Source organism: Notamacropus eugenii, chromosome 5 (assembly GCF_028372415.1).
Source record: "Notamacropus eugenii isolate mMacEug1 chromosome 5, mMacEug1.pri_v2, whole genome shotgun sequence".
Classification (NCBI taxonomy): domain Eukaryota; kingdom Metazoa; phylum Chordata; class Mammalia; order Diprotodontia; family Macropodidae; genus Notamacropus; species Notamacropus eugenii.
The window spans coordinates 437305852-437330727 of NC_092876.1; the positions used below are offsets into that span (position 1 = coordinate 437305852).

At 38.1% G+C, this 24876-nt stretch overlaps 1 protein-coding gene across 3 annotated transcripts in view; it reads right to left on the reverse strand.

The window, feature by feature from the left end:
* The window catches only part of SYTL5 (synaptotagmin like 5), a 238839-nt gene that overhangs the window by 37139 nt on the left and 176824 nt on the right, over positions 1–24876 (reverse strand). For all 3 annotated transcript variants that reach the window (XM_072615179.1, XM_072615178.1, XM_072615180.1), the window contains 4 exons: positions 14505–14640; positions 13260–13389; positions 7250–7356; positions 4704–4796 (listed from right to left, as the gene is read on the reverse strand). In XM_072615179.1, the coding sequence (XP_072471280.1) occupies positions 4704–4796; positions 7250–7356; positions 13260–13389; positions 14505–14640 (466 nt within the window). The remainder of the gene's footprint in view (positions 1–4703; positions 4797–7249; positions 7357–13259; positions 13390–14504; positions 14641–24876) is intronic.

Below are 24876 nucleotides of genomic sequence, written 5' to 3' on the forward strand. Positions count from 1 at the left end.
ACATGGTTGGAGCTGTACTTTAAGAAAATCAGTTTGGTGGCTGAAAGGAGGATGGATTGGAGAGAGAAGAGACTTGAGTCAAGCTGTTGCTATAGTCAAAGCATGAGGTGATGAGGGTGGGCATCAGAGTGGTGGCAATGTCAGAGGGGAGAAGGGGGCATGTTGCAAAGGTAAAACCAATAGGATGTGCCAAGGCACAGCTTGGATATGGAAGAGGAGGTGAGAGGCAGTGAAGACAATGAAGAATTGAGGATGACTCTTAGGTTGCCAACATGAAGGAATGGGAGGATGGTGTTGCCTTTGATAGTAAGAGGGAAGTTAGGAGGGGAGAGTATTTGGGGGGAAAGATAATGAGTTTTGCTTTAGACATGTTGAGTTTAAGAAATCCAGTTGGGGATGTTGAAATGACATCATATGCAAAAATGGAGGTCAGCTGCGAAGTTAGGGCAGGTTAGGAAGATTTGAGAATCATCTGCATAGAGATGGTAATTAAATCCATAGGAGCTAATGAGATCACCAAGTGACGTAATATAGTGGGATGAGAGAAGAGGTGATACAACTGAGTCCTATGGAACACCTATGGTTTGAGGCCATGACCTCGGTGAAGATTCAGCAAAGGAAGTTGAAAAGGAATAGTCTGAGGGGCAGAATTAGGTTATAGAGATATCCCAAAACCCTAGAGAGAAGAGAATATAAAGAAGACATGATCCACAATGTCAAAGCCTGTAGAGAGGGCAAGAAGAATGGGGATTGAAAAAAGGAGTTGGGAGATCATTAGGAACTTTGGAGACAGCAGTTTCAGTGAAATAATGAGATTGGAACTTGGATTGTAAGGGGTAAAAATGAGCAAAAAGAAAGAAAGCAGAGGTACCTACTACAGACAGCCTTTTCAAGGAGTTTGGGCACAGGGCAGAAGAGATATCCTGTGAGAGTTAGCAGATATGGAAGGATCAAGTGAGAGGGTTTTGAGGATAGGGGAGACATAAGCATATTTTTAGGCATTAGGGGAGGAGACAAAAGGCAGGGAAAGATGGCAAATAAATGATAAGAGTGGGTATGACAGAAGGGACAATCTGTTGAAGGATATGAGATTGAATGGCATTGCTTATGCAGGTGGTGGTGTTAGTCTTGGTAAGGAGTAAGGTCACTTCATTATATGAGACAAGGGTGAAGGAGAAGATAGAAGAAGAAGGCATCTAAGTGATAGGAGGTGAGAAAGAGGACAGAAGAGGAAGCTCACAATGACTGGCCTCAGTGTTTTCTATAAAATATGAGGTGAGGTTCTGCACTGAGTGGGCAGCGGGACAGGGAGCGGTAGAAGGTTTGAAGAGTGAAGAAAAGGGAAGAGTCCCTGTCAAGAGCAGGATGGGCAGTCCATAAGGGGGGTGTAGAAGGATTTCCTGGTAGCAGAGAGGACAGTGAGGTTGTGTAACACAAATCTTCAGAGGCCTCTTATCAGAAGATTTATATGATTTCTCCACCTACTTTCAACAATACATGTGTAGGTGGGAAGGTCATAAATGGTGGGAGAGATACAAGGCTGAGACTTGGCCAGACGTAAAGGACAACAGAAAGATACAAAGTCAGTACAAACAGACTGCATAATGCTCCTCTCCTTTTCCTCACTGCTCGTTTTTAGGGCATTCATTGGGCAATTCAGTTTTATCTCATTACAGACCCTAGCTAAGAAGCTACACTCCAGACCTAGAAGGAAATGGAGATGCAAATCATTACATTTGTTTACCCAATGTAGCGATATTGAAATAGGAATTAGAACCAGAAATTTTTTGTCTCTTAGATCCATTTCCCAGATCTAGAACAAGCACTTAGGTAAAAAGAAAAAAAGAATAGATCAAGTTACAGAAATTTAAAAATTAGATAAAAACACTAGATATAATTTCCAGTTCTGAAGAAACTATATGGTGATTAAGAATCTGTCAAATTTTTCCTTTATAAGGGTAGATTAAACAGAGAGCAGTGAAAAGATAGTGTATGAGGTAAGAAGGAGTAAGGTACTCCTGGTTTGGTTTAGAAACATCTCTCATGGAAAGATAAATGTAAAATAAAACACAAAAGGAAAGTGCTTAGTAAAAAAATCAAAATTAATACCACTACACATTCAAAACATAAATTTAAGAAAAGAAAAGAATACTGTAAAAATCTGATTTTTTTTTGCCTAGCTCACAGAGGTTTTCTAATACTTCAAGATATGCTATTTCCCCAAAAGAGAGATAGAAAATAAACTAGTCACCGTAGAGGAAATATAGAGATTTTGGATTAGCCCATTACTATTGCTGTTGCTTTTCACTGGATTCCTTACACATTAATGGTAACATGGTAATTATGGTACAACTTTTTGTGCCCTGAATCTCATTATATTCATTGGATTAATCAATCAAATCATCAACAGTCATTTTGTAAGTCATTTCTATGCACCAGGCACTCTTGAAGGTACTTGGAATAGGAAGACAAAAACTAAACAGTCCTTGCCCCCATGGAGTTTATATTCTACCAGAGGTCACAATATGTATGAAAACAAGTTGGGTTCAGGCTCTATCTCTGACACATGTTGACTGTGTGACCTAGGCAAAGTCACTTATAACTTCTCTGTGCCTCAGTTTCCTTATTTGTCAAAAGAGAAGGTTAGATTCATTTGTCTCCATGGTCTCTTCTAGCTCTAAATCTATAATCCTAAGCATATGCAAAATAAAGATATGGTAAATTTTTGGTGGAATAAGGCAAAAGAATCTGGGAAATTCAGGAAAGGCTTCAAATGGGAGGTACTTAAGCTCAATCTTGAGGAAATCAGGGATTCAAAGACACAGAGGTGAGGAGGAAATACATTTCAGACATGGGGGACAACCAGGGCAATAGTGTAGAGGTTGGAAATGAAGGGTAACTATGTCATGGAGGAGAAATAGCAAAAAATTCAGAGTGAAGAAAGGGAAGAAATACTTAATAATATTGGAAAGGTGGATTGTAGTCAGGTCATAAAGGAATTTTGAAAGTCAAACAGAAATGTATAGCTGATCCTAGAGGCAATAGGGAGCCATTGGAGTTTTTTAAGGAGGACAGTGACCATGAACCTTATGAAAATCACTTTGGCAATTTTCCCAAGGTAGGCTGGAGAGGGGAAAGAAATGAGGTAAGGAAATCACTTTGGCTATTGCAATAGTTCAGGTAAGAAATGATGAGGATGGTGGCTGTGTGAATAAAGAAAGAAAATTAATGAGGAAGATGTTTTAGATGTAGAAATAGCAAGATTTGTCAACTGAGTGGAAGTGTGGGAGGAATCAAGGATAACCCTAAGGTTGTCAACCTAGGTGACTGCAAGGATGTTGGCAACAGGGAGATGTGAAAGAAGGATGGGTTTTAGGGAAAAGATGACAATTTGGTTTTGGACATGTTAAGTTTGAGATGTTTGTAGGACATCCGATTTGAAATATTCAAGTAGACATAAATACAAGTTAATTTGGGAAGAGAGAGGAGGTAGGCATTAGCAGCTGGTGGGATCTAGAAAAGCTTTAAGTAGGAGGTAGGGCTTGAGCTAAGCTCAAAATGAAGCTATGGATTGTAAAAGGTAGACATGATCATGGCCTTTAAAGATGGAAGAAACTTTGAGGGTATCTAGGTCAACATTGTTATTTTACAGCTAAAGAAACTGAAGCTCAGAGAGATTCAGTCAATTGTTGTTTGCTAAGGGCGGCACTGGATAGAGCACTGGGTTCTGAATCAGGAAGCCTCTTCTTCCTGAGTTCAAACCTGGCCTCAGACACTTACTAGCTATGTGACACTGGGCAAGTCACCCAACCCTGTTTGCCCCAGTTTCTTCATCTGTAAAATGAGGAAATGGCAAACCCACTGCAGTATTTTTACCGACAAAATGGGGTCATGGATAGTTGGACACAACTGAAATGATTGAACAACAAATTTAGAAAATATCCATCTTATATCTCTTGCCACTAATTTTAAAAGTCTGTTAGCTCCAATAAGAATTCCCCTTTGAACCATCTCTCTTTAGAAACACCAGGATAGATGACTTCTAACTAATATCTTAAATTTCTGTTCAGACTTAATTTTTTAAAAATACCTATGATCTTTAACGGCCTTCTAAAGCTTTCTTCCTTCTACCAGATTGCTTCCTGATATAATTCTGTAGAAATAGTATTGTGGGAAACTTTATACCTAAGGATATATTATATATAACACATGATCAGCTCTCATTTCCTCTCAGTTTCGTGCTGCTGAGTTGGAAGCCCTGTCACTTGAAGGTTTTAGGGGACAGCCTGGTAAAGGTTTCTGGCAGGAGCTGAGATGATGAGCTCTCCTGCAACAAACATATTATGTATATACTTTGCTCTTGAATAGCTATCTTCACTATCTCATATTTTCCCTCATCTCCTTTGGGAATGAACCAGAAAGGAAAAAGAAAAGACAGACACGAGGTGTGCGGTAGATGGCTTAGGGCAGCTAGGTGGCACAGTGGATAGAGTACCAGGCCTGAAGTCAGAAGACCTGAGTTTAAATCTGACTTCAGACATGAACTGTGTGATCCTGAGCAAATCTCTGCCTTAGTTTTCTTATATGGAAAATGAGCTGGAGAAGGAAATGGCAAACCACTCTAGTACCTTTGCCAATAAAACCCCAAACATGAAGAGCCAGACAGAATTGAAATAACTGAACAGCAACCACACATAGCTTACAGTTGATAATCCACTTGCTAAACTGTTGACATTTGGAGACAATCGGGAGGACAGTAAATCATCTACATCTTCTTCAGTTTCATTCAAGAAGTCCTAATAGGAACAGAAGAGAGTCACTACCCAGAAATTTTGTCCATTTTCCTTTGTCTTTTATCTATCTATTAATTCAGTCACCTACCCATTCATCCATTTTAAAAATGCCTCCTCATAGGAGAGAAAAATATCCAAGATTGCCCGGGTTCTAGCAATTCCTCCATTTCTCTATTTCACTTAGAATATTCTCAACAGTGAAATAGTAAAAGTCAAGATAAAATTTATGTTAATTTCTAATTACTTCGTAGAGAACTAGTCTCACTTTTTTCTTACATCCTCACACTTCATAAATACTTGATGAACTGATATATGGAATAATTTATTCAGAATTCCCTGAGTTCTGAAAATATACCCACAAATTCTAGGTACCAGATAGGTTAAAACTCTCAAATCTCCATGAAGCACAAATTACAGGGGGAAATTACTTGAAGACACAGATTCTATGTCTTCTACTCCAAATAACTATCCTGTGAAAAGGAAGCTCCCAGACAAGGGAAGAACAGTGAGAATCTCACATAGGAGTGATTATTTAATTGTGGATACTATTTATTCCACATGACCATCAAGTCCAAGTAATTGCTTATATTCATTCTTCATGAAATGTCCTCCATAATTTTCACTCCAAAACTAAGTGTGCAATCTTTAAATATGTAGTTTCACTATTCTTCTAGTGTTATCTGGAGGTTCTTGAGAATGTGCTGGTGGGTATCATAAAACCATGGAAGAGACAGCACTTTGATTTTCTGGATCACTTTCCTGTCTTTTTTAAAGAATTATAATATTTTATTTTTTCCTTAATTAGATGTTAAAACAATTTTTAACATTTTAAAACAGTTTTGAGTTCCAAATTCTATCCCTCCCTGAGAACGTAAGCAATCTGACACAGGTTATACATGTGCAATCATGTAAAACATTCCCATATTAGTCATTCTGTGCAGGAAGAGTTGAATTAAAAAGGAAGGAAGGAAGGAAAGAAAGAAGGAAGGAAGGAAGGAAGGAAGGAAGGAAGGAAGGAAGGAAGGAAGGAAGGAAGGAAGGAAGGAAGGAAGAGAAAGAAAGAGAAAGAAAGAGAAAGACAGAAAGAAAAAGAGAGAAATAAAGACAGCATGTTTCAGTCTGTATTCAGACAACACCAGTTCTCTGTCCAGAAGTGGATAGCATGATTCATTTTGAGTTCTTTGGGATTTTCTTGGATCATTGTATTGTTGAGAATAGTCAAGTTATTCATAGTTCTTCATCACACAATATTGCTATTACGGAGTCCAATGTTCTCCTGGTTCTGGTGACTTCACTTTGCATCAGTTAATGTAAGTCATTCCAGGTTTTTCTCAAACCATCCTACTTGTCATTTCTTAATACACAATGAGATTCCATCACAATAATATACCACAACTTGTTCAGCCATTCTCCAGTTAATGGGCATTCCCTTGATTTCCAGTTCTTAGCCACCACAAAAAAAGACTGCTATAAATTCTGCCCTCCCTTTCAAAATCTCTTTGGGATATAGACCTAGCAGGATCATCTTTCTTTTGAAGATTTATGTGTAGGCCTGAACTATTTTTCTATTTCTCTCAGATATGAAAAGAACCCTTTTCTGTCACTTTACTGATGAGAAAAGCTAGGCACAGAAAAGTGACAAATGTAGTACAAAGGCGTATAAGAAGTATTCTCTCTGGTCAAAGGGCAGTCAAAAATTAGATAGTCAGCCTAATTAACTTGGTAGTTGAGCCCTCAGAGGTTGAATAGCACAGAGCAGGATCACAGATTTAGGGCTGTAAGGGACCACAGAGGTCATCTAGTCCAGGATTCTTAAACTTTTTCCACTAGTGACCCCTTTTCCAGGTTCAGCAGCATTCGTTGCAAAGTACGTATGCTTTGTGTTCAGAACCAAGGCTGCAGTGAAGTTACGTGATGCAATATGGGCAAGTTCTGCCGGAAACACCTCAGATTCATTACATGTTTGATTTTTAATTGATTTTTGGTCATTGTGTGTTCAGAAACCTTTCACTGTTGCCAAATTTTGTGCAAACTCATATGAGGTCTCGACCCACAGTTTAAGAAGCTCTTGTTATATAGATGAGGAAATGGAAAAGGAGACCCAAAGAAGGATAAGCAATTCTGAGGTAATCAATTTAATTTCTTCCCACCCTCCAACTCCTTTATTTTCACTTGATATTCTCTCAGATACTGACTCTACAATCCCACAAAGTGCAGTTGGTATAAACAAGAATGTTGCTACCCTTTAAAATATATATAACATTTTATTTTCCCCCAAATTGCATGTCAAAATTTCTAATGCTTTTGTTTCAGTTTTGAGTTCCAAACTCTATTCCTCCCTTTTCTTTATTCTTAATAATAGTAAATATATAATAACATTAAAATATTAGATTTTTTAAAAAGTAGTATAAATACATCTTTTTTTCCTGATGCAATTTACTCCATGTCTAGCTTACCAAGTCCTTGTCTAAAGCTCCAGGCACAGATTTGCTTCTTACGCTGATGTTATCCTCTGTTTCTTCTGAGAATGACCCACTCAAATCTAACTCGGACCGACTCCTGTCTGTAGAAAGGACCAGAAGGGAAAGTGAATCTTCTGAAAGTGAGACACGTTGTCTCAACAGATTTGAAGAAGAGTCTGTTCTCCTTGGGTATCATGAAAACAAGTCAAGAGAAATCATTTCAGGCTATTTGTGTTAAAGTATTTCTGCTTCATGATTCCTGGAAATCACTTTGGGCTGGCTCTATTAGAAATGCCCTGATGCATTTGACCTTCTTCAGGTCTCATTGATTAAAATACCATGGAGATGCAAATATCAGTTTTGAGTCGTTCAGTATGGATAGTTATCATTCTACAGGCTCTTTCTTTAAAAACTTCTCATGGGCCCCCAAATTGGGGAAAAGAGTGGCTACGTTCAACAACTATTTATTAAATGCCTTGGTAGGTACAAAGCACTTTACTAGGCATGGGTGCAGAGAGAATGATAATTTAGATGCTGTCTCAGCTCAACTTTTTTTTTGCATTTTGAGAGAAAAGGCAAAAGGTAAATTTCTACTTCAGTACTACTACAGTAAATTTCTACTTCACATAAAAGGCAACATTTCAGCTGAACAGGGAGTTTTTCTTTCTTTCTTTCCAGGTTCAACTTCTTTTCAGCACAAGCATCTAAGGTAAAGAATGAAATTTGTCTAACTACCTCTGTTATTTTCCTAAAAGAATTCTGGTTTCTTCAACTGAGGAAGGAGTTCACAGATGTGAAGGGCTGAAATGAACTTACTTTTTTAAAGCTAACTGACCAAGTCTACATGCCTCTATACAAGTGTTTTACTTGGAAAAGGTATGATCTCTGATGGCCTTTATATAATTATTTGCTATTTCCTTCCTATTCTGTTTATTGATAGTCTGAGGCTTCAGCATGTGGCTGCATGGAATGGACTCATATTGTGATAGAAATTATAATCCAAAAGGGCAATGGTAAACTCCTCTGACCTGTGGAGAAAGGTTTAGGATACTCCAACGGGAGGACCAAAGGGCTAAGCTCAGAGGAGATTTGGGTTTAGAGGGCAGCTATGAAGCAAAGGTAACTGGGGCAAGTGAGAAGTCCATATGGGCATCTTGTAATGCCAATTTAGAAACTAGAGCCTGGGTGTTGTAGGTTTGGATCAAGCAGGAATAGTCTGTACTTATTGGGAAACAAACTATGATGGGTGTTGATAGAATGGACTGAAATTACTGCCTGTCATTCCTGGTTATCATCAAAAGGACAGTGAAAAGCTTAACTCCCTTCCTATTTTCCCTAAGGGCCTGAGGAAAGAAAGTATTTTCTGCATGATTTCTCTTTTTCATTAAACCATTTCTAATTCCTAATTGTTTCATATAAACTACAATTGGCCATACGTGATCTGTGACTTGTACCAATGAATTAATTATGCATAGAGAGATTAAAATGGAGGAAGGTAATGAGTGACTGGAACACATAAAACTAAATAGTACACACAGGTTTGAATTTTAATGAAAAATAGCTAGGTTTACTTCCTGACTGTGGGTGGCTCAGTGCTATAATTGTGAAAGACCCTATGGCTTTTATCTCTTTTATTAATAAATCTTATAAGCTCTGAAATGGCGGAGACAACTGGAGCATCTGAGTTGAGACCATTTACTCCAAGATAACGGTGCCCTGAGTAAGCAAAAAAACTGGCGGAAAGTCTGAAAGGATGGTCTAGAGGAAAGAGCAAAAACTTCTGCCTTTCAGTTAGTAATGCAGCTACCACTGAACATAACGTAACAGAAGAATCCCTAAATGAGGCAATAACTAGTGTCTGAGGCAGCTTATGGCTCGGTGGATAGAACACTGGACCAGGAAGACCTGAGTTCAAATCCAGCCTCATACTTCTATGTGTGACTCCCTTAGCTATGTGGGCAAGTCACTTCACTCCTAATTACTGATCAAAATGGATCCAGTGGAGAAGAAAATGGCAAACTGCTCCAGTATCTTTGCCACGAAAATCCTCAAATTGGGTCACAAAGGGTCAGATACTACTAAAACTGAATGACGACAACAAAAAATCCCCTAGTGTCCACCTTTCTTAAAGTAAACAATTTGAAGTTGGTTAAAGTGGTAAAAACTTGATGTTAATGAAAATGAAGGTTGTAGGTTTGGTCCCTTTATGGATGAGACATCTTCAGGATGACCCCTGTCTACAGAGGGTAATCATAACCATAGTCCTTCATGTGGACAATGAAAATTGGTCATGAGAGAGGTAAACTTAAAAAGTTCTTTATATCACTGTTTGTGACAGAGCAGAACGACGTTAATATAAAACCTTCCACTAGATTCAGGAAAATGACTCAGTATATATGTGATTTCTGCCTTCTCTGATCTCTACAAATACTTTGTGCTTCTTTCATTATACTTTTGCTTTTTTTTCTGTTACTATAATTATGTGTCCAGTCCTTATATCCCCTACTAGATTGTCAGAAGGAGGACCTGAACCCAGATCTTCTTTACTTCTGGACCAATATTCTAATTATTATGTCACAATGCCTCTTCTCTTAATTATAATCATTAATATTTATTTAGCAATTTACAGTTTATAGAACTCACAAGTATTATAATTTTCATTTTATAGATATGGAAATTTATTTGCCCAAAGCCTGACAACTAGTCAAAAAATGAACCTGGACTCACACCTACGTCTTTCTGATTTTTAGATCCAATAACCAATCCTGCCTTGCTGAGGGTAGGAACCAAATCTTGTTTTTAATCATATAGAGTCTTGAACATAGTAGAGATCTGATAAACTGTTAATTAACTTTCCCTTTTCCCAGATATTCCTGAGGAAGAAAAAGAACAGGAGTAGTATCACACTTCAGGTGAATTTTTAGAAGCAGGAGAGGCAATCACAGTCTCAAATAAATGATAGATAATATAGCCCAAAAAGTCCTTACAGGGAAAAAAATACCTAAATACTTTCATCCATAAGGAGGGAAAGAGTAGATCAATAAACTGGATGTGCAACTAAGATAACAGAGAAAACCAACAAATAAAAAACTGTAACCAAGCATAGAAAAAGACATACTGAAAATCAAAGGAGAGCTAAATAAAGCAGAAAACCAAAAATCTGTTGAAATGACAAGTAAAATGCAGATTTTTTTGAAAAAATAAGAAGAAAATAGGTAAGCTATTAGATATCATATAAAAAAGAGCAATATCAAATTGTCAATAGAAAAAATGAAAAAGAACTCACAATAAATTAAAAGAAAGTGAAAATATTATTAGAAGTTATTTTGCCTAACCATATGCTAGCAAAAATCACTTAAATGAAATGGATCAATATTTACAAAACTATGAAATACCTATATCATCAGAAGAAATAAATAATTTAATTAACCCAATCTGAGAAAATGAAAATACTGAACCATAAATTAACAGGCAAAAGGAAAAAATCCTCAGGCCAATGGATTTGCAAATGAATTCAATCAAACGTACAAAGAACAATTAATTTCAAATTTTACGTAAACAGTTTACAAAAACAAGGAAAGAAGTAATCCTACCAAATTCCCTCTCTGAGACAAATATGGTGCTGTTACTCAAGGGAGAGAAAGAAACACAGAAAAGAGAAAATATACAAATATCTTTTATGAATATTAATACAAGCATATTGAATAAAACATTAGGAAAAAGGCTACAACAACAAATAAAAAAGATTATACATTTTGACTATGTTGGATTTATACTACTATTATAGGGTAGTTTTAATATTAGAAAAATATAAATGTGAGATGATATGAGTAGCAAAAACAATTAAATCATATATAGCAGTAAACACAGAAAAGCTTCTTTATAAAATATAGTATCTTTTTATGTTAAAAATGCTTGAGAGAAGAGGAATAAGTGGACCATTGCTTAATATCGTAAATAATATTCATCTAAAATCTAGAGTTAGGTCATCTACTATGGAGAAACACTAGGGACCTTTCCAAGATCAGGGGTAAGGTAAGAATGTCCGCTGCGGATAATGCCATTTGATCATTCTGGAAATAGTAAGATAAATAAATTGAGGGCGTAAAGATTGAGGGACAAAAATATATTTTTTCTTTTTGCAGATGATATGATTGTTTATTTAAAGAACCTTAGAAATTCAATTAAAAATTAATAGAAACAATTAACTTTAGTAAAATAGCAACATATAAACCCACAAAATTAGCTTTTCTGTACATTATCAATAAAACCCAATGGAGAAAAAAAGCTCATTTAAATGTACCACAGAATGTGTACTTACTAAGACACAGAGTGTAATTATATTAACATAACTACAAAGCATTCATTAAAAAAATAAAGGAAGAAAAATAATTGGAGAGGAATTAATTTCTTATGGTTTCAAGTGCTAATATGACAAAAATGTCAATACTTCCTAAAGTAATGAACTGATTCAGTGCCAGACCAATCAAACTACCAAAGAATGATTTTATAAAACAAGAGAAAATTATTACAAAATTTATCTAGAAGAACAAAAGGCTAAAAATATAAATGAAAATAATGAAAAAAAAGTGAGAAAGTAGCTATTCTGCAAAGCCATACTCATCAGAAACTATTTCTTATTGATTAAATAGAAAAGCTGATCAAAAGAATATTAGGTCCAGAAGATCTGGAAGTTTCTGAATACAGTTACATGTTGCCTCCTAAACACATAGACACTGTCTCCTGGGGTAAGGATTCATTTTTAGAAACAGTGAATATAATGACAATACTATGATGAAGATGATGATGATGAAGAAGAAGGACAAGGAGGAGAGGGAGAAGAAGAATGAGAAGGAGGAGGAGAAATTATCAGGCTTTGTTCAACAACTTACACAGTATTCCATAATAACCTCTAAATGGATATGTGACCTAGATAGAAAAGGTCATTACATAAATAAATCTGTGGAGAACAGCAGGAGATACTTTTCACAGCTATAGATAGTGGAAGAATTCTTGACCAAACAATGGAGAGAAACTCTCATAGGAGATAGGAGAAAAGACAACTTTGATCATATAATATATATTTCAATACATAATATATATGATAATATAAAATTGAAAAGGTTTAGGACAATAACAACAAAATGTAGTTAAAATGAGAAGGAAAACAATTAAGTGAGGAAAAAATCTTTACAAGTTTCTCTCATAAAGTTCCCACATGCAAGTTACAATCAGATATTTCAAATTTATAAAAATGGGACATGTTCTCCAATAAATAAATGGATAAAAGATATGAACACACAATTTTCAAGAGAAAAAATCTCAGCTATACACAGTCATATGAAAAAATGCTCCAAATCACCAATAATAAAATGCAAATTAAAACAACCCTGTGGTCCTACCTTAAACCCATGAGATTGGCAAAGATGATGAAAGAAGAAAATAGCTAGTGTTGGAGAGGTTTTAGAGGAGAGGAACATTAATGCTCTCATAGTAGAGCAATGAATTGGGCTAATATTTTGGAAAGCAATTTGAAAGTATAACCACAAAGTCACTAATTGAGTAAATTCATGGGATGCCCCTTCTAGGCATAAAACTCAAAGAGATCAAACAAAAAGGGAACAGGCTCTGTCAAGTCAAATGAAGAAGCATTTACTTATTAAGCATTTATTAGTGTCAGGCATTGTGCTAAATGCTGGATAAAGAAATACAGAGAGAAAGACAGTCCCTGCCCTTAAGGGGATTACATTATAATAATGTAAGACAATACATAAAAGGAAGCTGAAAATTGAGGTGGGGTTGGGAGAGAAAGTTCTTGGCATTGATATAGAGCAGATTAGGATTGGAGCCAACAGGGTCAGACATCTGATCACATTTGAATTTGAGTCCTCCTGAGTCCAGGGCTGGCACTCTATCAAACTGTACCACCTAAATGCTCTACAGTATCTATTCACCTTATCACACAGGTGATACATGAAGATGTGAGCATCTGACAAATACTCACCTGAAGACAGAGAGACTCCAGAGACAGCTATAGAAGGAGTTCCTGAAGCACTCCTCTGATGTCTCTTTGTTAAACTTTCGGAGATACTTTCACTGGCAGACACAACCATGGTGTTTTCTAAACCATGATCCTATCCAGGACAATAAAAAAAGGAATATTAAAAATAAGTTAGAAGTGACATTTTGCCTCAAATCTAATGAAGTTCTTTAGAGACAATTAAGCTGACCAGGTAGATACTTTGTTCAAGATTTAGCTCTCACACTTCAGCAGTGTTACATCTGTCCCCTACTCAGTTAGCTCCAGCAGTTCCCTATCACCTCTAAGGTCAAATACAAAATTCTCTGGTTAGCATTCAAAGCCCTTTAAAACCTCTCCCCATTCTCTCAACTTTCTAGTTTTCTTGTACCTTCCTTCCCATTTCTTCATGTCTTCTTTGATCCAGTGATTCTAGCCTCCTTGCTCCTCCTCAAAAAAGACTCCATCTCCAGACTGAGCATTTTCTCTGGCTGTCCCTCATGTCTACAATGGTCTCCTCCGCATCTCTGTCCACTGGCTTCCCTGGCTACCTTTAAGTCCTACCTCATACAGGAAGACTTTTCCCTATCCCTTAAAGCTAGTGCCTTCCCCTCCATCTTTGATTGATCCTGTATATAATATAGCTTGTTAGCATCATGTACCAATCCCTTACTGTGCAGTTTGCATGTTATTTCATTCCATCATCTCCTCCAATGACTGTGAAGTCTGTGAGGGCAGAGAACTATCTTTTGTCTTTCTTTGTATCCCAAGCTCTCAGCACAGTGCCTGGCTCATTAATACTGACAGGGGGAAAATTAAAAACTCTCCAAATTCCCTTTTTAAAATTAAAATACTTTATTATTTTCCAAAAAAATTCTCCTAATTTCCTTTTTTTCATAATTTAAGTTAGGTTTTAGTTCCTAAGTATTCTTAACTCTAGATTATGCGCATTAATACCTGTACAAGAGCAGTTGAAACATAATTGTTTGGTTTTGAAATGCAGAGAAATATCCCTTCCATCCACCCCCAATCCCACCCCTAGCCTGATCCCAAAGCCTCTGCTGCCTTCAGCCTTTCTTTCAAGTAGGAGAGGTAGTGCTAAGGAATAAGTCACTGGGAATCCACAAAGAGCAACCCCACCTTCATGGAGATTAAAAAACCAAACCAAATAGATTACAGGAACAGTTATCCCCAGGATAGCTAGAGTTAGACATCATGGCCCCCACTCACTCTGCTGCTGGCTGAACTCATGCTGCAGGTACTTGGGGCAGGTGACCTCTGTGCCCGAGGCAGGGTGCCATTGCCCTGGTTCAATTTCAGGCCCATAAGTTTAGCCTCCTGTTCATTGATGTCTGGTGAATATCCCCTGAATTCAAAAAAATAGCAAAGAAAAGTCTACCTTTAATATGGAGGAAGAGCAGAAATGGAAAATCTGGCAAGGAAATGATTTAACAAAATGACTGTCAGAACAACACACACAAACTACCCCGAAATGGAGTTGATCCACACTAAGGACCCATCAGCTACTATCATGTCAGCATCCCTACTCAAAATCCTTCAATAACTCTCTATTTCCTGCTCCAACAAATTAAAATTCCTTTTTAAATAGGCTCAAGTTCCTATAAACTGATCTCCCATTATGTGCAGAGGAGCTGAAGGCCCAAGCAAAGAAACAAAGGCCATAAAATTAGGAGGCATACTGAGAAGACACCTTAGTAAGGTTTGACTGGAGAAAGCTTACATGAGACTGAGTTCTATTTTTTTTAAAAGGTTGTGAAATGTGCTAGGATTTGATTGTTGGAGGGCCTTACACGTCAAGCTAAGAAATCTAGATTTTATTTAGTGAATGATTTATTTCTCCAGCAATACCTTATGGAATTGCAGGTTTACAAATAAAAATCACAGCTGGACAGTGTCCTGTGTTCTATTTCGCATGGGATGTGATTTTAAAACACTGAGCAGCTGCCAGAACTGATAAAGTTAGCTACCTGAAAATTCCAAGTGAAACAGAAGTTGTTAGTATTGTCCTCTGTCTTCCAAATGAATTTATGTTTACTGTATAAATTTTGATAAACTTGCCTGTGCACATATTTTCCACCCAGTAAGAGACTAAGCAACTTGAGGGCAGAGGTTGCTTCATTTTGGGCCTCATATTCCAGGCTTCTAGCATAGTGTCTCCCTCGTAGTGGAGGTTTAACAAATGTTTGTTGAATTAAACCTAAGATCATACAAGATTCCTTGAAAAGTTCAATGATATAGGTAATTCTGTTCATTATCCTTAAATTATTAATATTAAGAGAATCATATATTTGAAGTGAACTAGGGTTTCCCTTTGGACAGCAAGATTCCCCAGATACCCTTATTTCCCACAATGGTGCTCACAATGTGATCCCTCCAAAGAGATCAACCTAATAATTTACTTAGGGAAACACACACACACACACACACACACACACACATACAAGCATGTGAGCACACGCACAGGGGACACACATGATGATGAATCCTTACTGTATAGACTGTGATACACAATTGGATGGATTGTCCATTGAATGAGCCCATGAATACATATCTTAGATCTGGGGTTTGTAACCTGGGATCCATGGATTCCTAAGAGGTTCATGGATAGATTTCAGGGAGTCCATGAATTTGAATGGGAAAACAATTTACATCTTTCTTCCAACATAATTAGATTCCTTTGTAATAATACAATTGATTTTAAACATATATAAACATAATTCTTAAAAAAAAAAAAAGGGTCAACAGTCCTTAGCAGACACTGAAGGTGTCCATGACACGAAAAGAAGGTTAAGAACTTTTGTCTCAGATAGACACTCCAAACAGACAATGAGTTGGGCCAATAGTTGAGTGCAAGGAAGAGAGAGGGCAAAACATACTCAATACCTGCAAGCTTTCCTCTAACATAGAAATTCAATATCTTAGTTCTAGAAGCACAGAACTGGAAGGCACCTCAGTGATGATTTAAGATTATTATTAATATTAATAAAGTACATAAGTAAATTCTATCATACTGTTTTTGTTGTCACTTGACCTCCACTTTCATTTAAATTGGCCAAAAGAGGGCAGAGCACACACATACGAAGAGTTTGGTGTAGGGTTACATTCAACTCAACAAGGATATAGATAGAAACCAAGAGAAGGGAAAGAGGACAAGTAGAGGGAAAAATAGATTCAGGCAAGGATTAGTCAGAAGCAAAGCAAGCCCTAAGCTTGAAGAGATGATAGTGAAGATTAGAGGGAAAAGAAAATGCAACAACTTGAAATAAACAGGGAACAAGGAGTATAGAGAAGAGAATGTATGAGAGAAGAGGATGGGGGAAGACAATGATCTATGACAACTGTTAGTAACTATTACGACAACTATTTTCACCATTAGTTCTCTGCAACTATAGATACTTGTAATAATAATTACACATATGATATATAACTTTAAATCTATATTTATATTATATATATTACTTAACAATAGTTAATTAAAGTAGGTTTTATGTATTTATCATAATGTTAATCATTTTAACTTTAAATCACCACTGAAGATATATACTTATTAAAATTTTAAAAATTAAATTAAAATTATTATTACTAACAATAATAAAAACATATTAATTTATGTCACAGTGTTACATATACATATGTATACATGCACATAGATACCTACGCATATATGCATGCACACACATTCATGGCTCCAGAGAACCATTATTAGCTTGGCATGACCTGTGTTTGAGGGAGTCATTGTAATGAATCTAAATGGATGCAAATTGTGGAACACAAGAATCTAAATAAAAGGTGGGACTAAGGTTGGAGAGACTGCACAATATGATGCAGCATGAAGGCATGCATGAGTTGTGATCCGTACCACTGGACTGAGATTTGTATTAATTGTCAATAAGATTGCAGTCTCATTGACATATTATGCATTTCTCCTCTCTTTTTTTCAAAAGTCACTTTATTGCTATGGGCAGTAGTAGCTGTGTGAAAATACTCATATGCTTTTCAAAAAAAAAAATGTTCTGCTTAAATTTGGTGATTTAAAGATGATCAAAATTAGGAGTCAGGTCCCTTTACATTGACCAAGAAGGAAAGGTTTAGTTTAGATGCAAGAAATGAGGTTAGTTTAGAACCACAGAGCAGACTATTATAGTAATTAGAGGCTCAGGAGGACTGAAGAGGAAGAGTAGTTAGTACCCTCAAAGTAAAAGAGAGTAGTTAAGAATGTAATTAATAACCCTTGGCTCTTGACCAAAACCAATAATATCCGGACCTAAGACCTGTCTCTGGGGAGAGGTGGTACAATAACAAGGATCTGAAAGACAGAAAGATTCAAGAGCAACCAAGGAGGGAGAGAGAAAGGTAGACGGAAGACTTAGTGTGGCCCCCAGGAGTTTTTATCTGGGGACAAGGAATTTGTTTATATATGTATATAATGTACACACACACACACACACACACACACACACACACACACACACACACACACACACACACACACACACACACACACCCCATGTCAGTATAATGGGTGCCTTTTGTCATCTTAAGTTCTAAGAGTCCATAGGTTTGACCACTAAACTCTCAGTAAAGCAGGCTTCCCTGCCTTTCTTTAAATCTCACCTAACAATCTTGTCTCTTACAGGAGGCCTGTCCCAGTCCATTTTAATTCTACCACCCGCCTTCAGTGAATTATTTCCCACTTATCCTGTATATGGCTCACTTTGTATATATTTGTTTGCATGTTGACTCTCCCCATTACACTGTAAATTCCGTGAGAGGTGAGACCCTTTGGCCTGTTTTTTTTTCTGTATTATCAATGCTTAGCACAGTCCCTAGCACATAGTAGGATGTGCTTAATATTTATTGATTTTATTGATTGGGATTCATGACACCAAAAATAGGTTAAAAACCTCTGTTTCAGACATAAAGGAAAATAAATGTTTACTTAACTAAATTGATGGATTGTAAATTAAGTAGTGATCAGGATAGTTAATTTGTACTTGGGAGTTAGTACTCCTTTTTTAACCTTGACCCTTCTATGGAATTTTACATTATTTGTAAAAAAAGGAAAGAAAGAGAGAAACTGTGATTTAACATGTTTGCTGTTTCCCTTTCTTTTTCTTTTCCTTTAATCTTCTGTTCCTTTCCTTTCCTTCTCCTTTTCTTTCCCTTCTCCCTTCCCTTCCTTTTCTCCTTTTCTTTCTTTTCTCTTTCTCCTTTTCCTTCTTTCCGTTTTCCATCCTTTCCCCTCCCCCTTCCTCTTCTCTCCTTTCTTTTCCTGGTTTTGCCATCTCACCCATGCTAAAAGAGCAGACTATAGATGCTAAATCCCCTTCCAATCTTCATAGGAGCTTTGACCAATTTCATTTTCCACCTGGGCCAGGTTCTCCCCAATTAGGCTAATCAACGTTCCCATCCCTTTCAGGAGGCTCAGTGTTGGACAGTGGGGAGGATGGGAACACTATACTGGGTTAGCTTAATGCAGTTGAGAACTCCCAAATTCTAGAGATCCTTCAGAATCAGCCTCCCCAGGAGTAGGGATGTGTGGCCAGCGTGCCCAGCTGTTTTCTTTATTAAGAATTTATTTTTTGGGGGGGGCGGAGCCAAGATGGCGAAGTAGAAAGACGCACATACACATAGCTCCGAACCCACAAACCACAGAACGACGAGAGGGGACCAACCCAGGGCGAATTCTGCACCCAGAGACCACGGAATATTGGAGAGAGGGAGATTTCTGTTCCGGAGAGACCTGCAAACCTCTCGCGGGGGGTCCTTCGCGTGGACTGGGCGCCGGGACTGGGAGCAGAGGGCAGCCCTGCCGCGGCCACGACACCATGAGGAAAAGATCCGAGAGGGCTGCGGGGACGGGATCTCGAGTGGCCACGCGGGTCCCCCCACCCACAGAGGGACCTGCAAACCTCTCGCAAAAGGTCCGTCGCACTGCAGACGCGGAGCCCAGCCCAGACCTGCGGTGGCCGCGGCTCCGAGAGACACAGATCTGAGAAGGCTCCAGAGACGGGATCTTCAGCGGCAGCACAAGCCCCCCCACCAACAGGTGACTGACGGGGGTAGGTGAGAGAGTCTCTTTTGCGGGTTGAGAGGGGAGTGGGGTGCCCCCATGGCTCGGGCCCCCCCAGGAGATAGAAGCTGAGAGGCGGCTACAGACAGGGGCTCCCCAAACGGGCGGGAGCCTGGATCTATTGTGGAAGGTCTGTGCATAAACCCCCGGAGGGAACTAAGCCAGAGAGGCGGCCCTGCCCCTGACCATCTGAACTTAATTCTCACACTGAATAGCAGCCCTGCCCCCACCAAAAACCCTAAGGCGGGAAGCAGCATTTGAATCTCAGTCCCCAAACGCTGGCTGGGAGGACCAGGAGGCGAGGTGGGTGTGAGGAGAACATTCAGAGGTCAGGTCACTGGTTGGGGAGAATGCCCAGAAAAGGGAAAAGAAATAAAACTATTGAAGGGTACTTTATCAGAGAAAAGACACTTCCTCCCTTCCTTTCTGATGGGGAGGAACAATGCTTGCCATCAGGCAAAGACACAGAAATCGAGGATTCTGTGTCCCAGCCCACCCAACGGGCTCGGGCCATGGAAGAGTTCAAGAGGAATTTTGAAAATCAAGTTAGAGAGGTGGAAGAAAGACTGGGAAGGGAAATGAGAGGGATGAGGGAGAAGCATGAAAAGCAGATCAGCTCCCTGCTAAAGGAGAACCAAAAAAATCTTGAAGAAATTGGCACCTTGAGAACTAGCCTAACTCAGTTGGCAAGGGAGGTGCAAGGGGCCAATGAGGAGAAGAATGTTTTCAAAAGCAGAATTAACCAAATGGAAAAGGAGATTCAAAAGCTCACTGAAGAAAATAGATCTTTCAAAACTGGAATGGTACAGATGGACGCTAAGGACTTTATGAGAAAGACAGATATCTCAGAACATATCGCGCAGATTCGAAAAATGGAAGATAATGTGAAATATCTTATTGGAAAAACAACTGACCTGGAAAATAGAATCAGGAGAGACAATGTAAAAATTCTGGGACTACCTGAAAACCATGATCAAAAGAAGAGCCTAGACATCATCTTCCATGAAATTATCAAGGAAAACTGCCCTGAGATTCTAGAACCAGAAGGCAAAATAAATATTCAAGGAATACGCAGAACACCGCATGAAAGAGATCCAAAAAGAGAAACTCCTAGGAGCATTGTGGCCAAATTCCAGAATTCCCAGGTGAAAGAGAAAATATTGCAAGCAGCTAGAAAGAAACAATTCAAGTATTGTGGAAATACAATCAGGATAGCACAAGATCTGGCACCCTCTACATTGAGGGATAGAAGGGAATGGAATAGGATATTCCAGAAGTCAAAGGAACTAGGACTGAAGCCAAGAATCACCTGCTCAGCAAAACTGAGTATAATACTTCAGGAGAAAAAATGGTCTTTCAATGAAATAGAGGACTTTCAAATTTTCCTGATGAAAAGACCAGAGCTGGAAAGAAAATTTGACTTTCTAACATAAGAATGAAGAGAACCATGAAAAGGTGAACAGCAAAGAGAAGTCATAAGGGACTTACTAAAGTTGAACTGTTTACATTCCTACATGGAAAGACAATATTTGTAACTCTTGAAACATTTCAGTATCTGGGTACTGGGTGGGAGTACACACACACACACACACGCACACACGCACACATACATAGAGACAGAGTGCACAGAGTGAATTGAAGAGGATGGGATCATATCTTAAAAAAAAAATGAAATCAAGCAGTGAGAGAGAAATATTGGAAGGAGAAAGGGAGAAGTTATATGGGGCAAATTATCTCTCATAAAAGAGGCAAGCAAAAGACTTATTAGTGGTGGGATAAAGAGGGGAGGCAAGAGAAAAACATAAGGTCTACTCTCATCACATTCCACTAAAGGAAAGAACATAATGCACACTCATTTTGATAGGAAAACCTATCTCATAATACAGGAGAGTGGGGGACAGGGGCACAAGCAGGGTGGGGGGGAGGATGGAGGGGAGGGCATGGGGAGGAGAATGCAATCCGAGATCGACACTCATGGGGAGGGAAAGGACCATAAGAAAATAGAAGTAATGGGGGACAGGATAGGATGGAGGGAAATATAGTTAGTCCTATACAACACAACTAGTATGGAAATCATTTGCAAAACTAAACAGATATGGCCTATATTGAATTGCCTGTCTTCCAAGGGGAAGGGGTGGAGAGGGAGGGAGCTAAAGAAGTTGGAACTCAAAGTGTTAGGACCAAATGTAATGTTCTTACCACTGGGTAACAAGAAATACAGGTTAAGGGGTCAAGAAAGCTATCTGGCCCTACAGGACAAAAGAGAAGACGGAGACAAGGGCAGGGAGGGAGGATAGAGGAGAGAGCAGATAGGTCACAGGGGCAATTAGAAAGCTTGGGTATGGGGGGGGAGGGGATAAAAGGGGAGAAAATTTGTAACCCAAAATTGTGTGAAAATAAATGTTAAAAGTTAAATAAAAAAAAAAGAATTTATTTTTTTGTAAAATATAAAGAAGTATAGGTGAGCAGATTATATACGTTCCCAACTATCTCAGTTATCCCTGTCTACCCTAAGCAAATACCTAAGGACTACAGCTTTCAAGGGGCCAGCTACCTGAAGTACAGGGGACGAATCCATGATTCATTTCTCACTCTTTCAAATAACAAATACATCAAATGTTATATTAGAGATTAATATTAATAGAATGGCAATAATGAGCTAGCCTTAGAATTAGACATTTCAGTTTGGTGAGGAAAATAAATTTGTTGTACAAAGTATCCAATAGTTACAGCCTTTCCCCAAAATTTCATAGAGTCCAATAATATTGGCTCTGTGCCAGTGATTCCATGCTCTATGAGATGCTTTCCTGTGCCAGGCCATATTCAATCGTTAATGACAGCTCCTAGTGCTACATTTTTTCCTAGTTTATAAGTTTCCTTGCATGGATGGCAATAATCCCACGTTCATGTGAGAATTATTTCACTTTTTTATAACAAAAGATATAACATTTGATAATGGGGATGGATCTAATGGATTCAACTTTGCAGAAAGAATTGATTTAAAAAACTGTTTTCTCTACTCAAACTATGAATAGTCATGAGACCTGAAGCCAGACTGGGACAATAGAGAAGGTTTCCTACGGGTTAGAGGGGAGCAGTGTTTAGATTCAGAATGAGATGGAGCTTTAAAGCAGGTCTGACCACTGAGGTCTGTGGCATCCTGTTCAGAGCAAATAGAAACAATTCTGGATGCTTCAGAGAGACTGTGAATATCAGTCTTGAGTTTTCAGCTGAGCAGTGAGCAAGGGCTGGGTATGATTCAGAAGAGGGAAGAGAGAAGAAAAAAACCTATTCAAGGCAGATAAGGACAGCTCACTAGTAAGAGATGCACTATCAAGTCACATGATAGAGATTGTGATGGGAAAAACAAAATGAGATAATCTAGTCTGAGAATAAGTAAAATGATTTTTTAAAATGCAAAGTATCACTTTTGATTTTATATATGTATATATGTATACATATATACACAAATATGTATACACACATATACATACACACAGATAAATATATTCCCATTTGCTTCTTTGTAGCAATCAGTCACCATCCATTTAAAATGCATTTTTGAGTGATTTCCTAACAAAATTTAGAGATGGTAGTGGAAAGAGCAGGGGATTTTGGAATGAGAAGATCACAGTTTGAATTTTTTCTCTGTGGCATCCTACCCACGTAAATGTAGAGCCATGGAAAAAGCATGAGGTTTAGAGTCAGATCACGGGGTTTAAATCCCTGATCTTAGGATCATAGATTTGGAAGGGACTTCAGGAGCCATTTAGTCCAGCATCTCCATTGTACAGATGAGGAAATTGAATAAGGATCAGAAATAAAAATTCCTTCAATCTCTTCCTCTCTACTGGCTACTTCCCACCTACCTACAAACATGTCCACGTCTCCCCCATTTTCAAAAAGCCCTCACTTGATCTAATCATCCTGTATTTCTCCTCCCTTTTGTGGCTAAACTCTTTAAGAGGGCTATTCACAATAGGTGCCTTCACTTCCTCTCACTCAACTCTCTACCATCTGACTTATGACCTCATCATTCAACTGAAAACTACTCTCTCCAAAGTTACCATTCATTTCTTAATTGCAAAAAAAAAAAAAAAAAAAATGGCTTATCAATTTTCATTCTTCTTGACTTTTATATAGCTTTTCAGGGCATCACTCTCTCCTGGTTCTCCTCCTACCTATTTGACTGTTTCTTCCCAGTCAATCCTTTGCTGGATCTTTGTTAAGTTCCCTGGGCACTCTTCTCTTTTCCTTCTATACTATTTCACTTGGTGATCTCATTGGCTCCTGTGGCTCAATTATCATTTCTATCCTGGTGATTCTCAGATCTACTTATATAGCCCTAACCTCTCTGCTGACCTCCAGTTTCTCATCTATATTTGCCTGTGAACTTGAACTAGATGTCTTATAGGCGGCATGTCTACTCAACACATCCCAAAATGAACTCAATATTCCCCCTTCCACAGTACTGTCTAGGGAGCTATACTCCTAGCCTCCCCGGCTCATAGCTTAGATAGCATCCTTCACTCCTCATTCTCTTACCCCAATATCCTTTATCTTGAAAACATCTCCCAGATATGCTCCACTTCTCTCCTCTGACAATGCTGTCATCCTAGGCAGACCCTCATCACCTAGACTACTTCACTAGTCTACTGGTTGGCCTCCCCACCATAAGTCTTTCTCCATTTTGTCTATCTTCTTCCTAGCTGTCAAAAGGATATTCCCAAAGTACAGGTCTGGCCATGTTCCTCCACCCTCCTCCAAGAAACAAACTCCAGTGGCTTCCAGATCTCAAAGATCAAATGCACATGCTCTATTTGGCATTCAAAACCCTTCATTACCTCCCTCTCAGCCTCCTTATATCTTACCATACCCCCTTCCAATGTATTCTTTAGTCTCGTAAAACTAGCTTCCTTGCCATTCATCAAACAAATTACAATCATCCTTAGATATCTGCAGGTTTCACATCTGCAGTCTTGGTTACTTGTGGGTTGGCTATTAATAATTCACATAATAATGTTAATAATTAAACTCCACCATACTGTGGAAAATCTCAGATCATGCATATATGTAAAGAAAATTTAAAAAGTAGTATGTCATAAGTGCATAAATACTGTATATTATTAATCTATTTTTATCATTTATTACCATAAATATGCATACATAAATTTATCATAAACAAATACATTTTATTTTATTTTTAAAAATTATTTATTTATTTTTAGTCTTCAATATTCACTTCCATAAGATTTTGAGTTCCAAATTTTCTCCCCATGTCTCCCCTCTGCCCACCCCAAGACAGCAAGCATTCTGATCACCCTTTCTCCCAATCTGCCCTCCCTTCTATCACACCCCTTCCTTCTCTTATCCCTATCCCCTCTGTTTCCTGTAGGGCAAGAGAGATTGCTATACCCCATTGCCTGTATACCTTATTTCCCAGTTGCATGTAAAAACAATTTTTAACATTCATTTTTAAAACTTTGAGTTCCAACTTTTCTCTCTTCC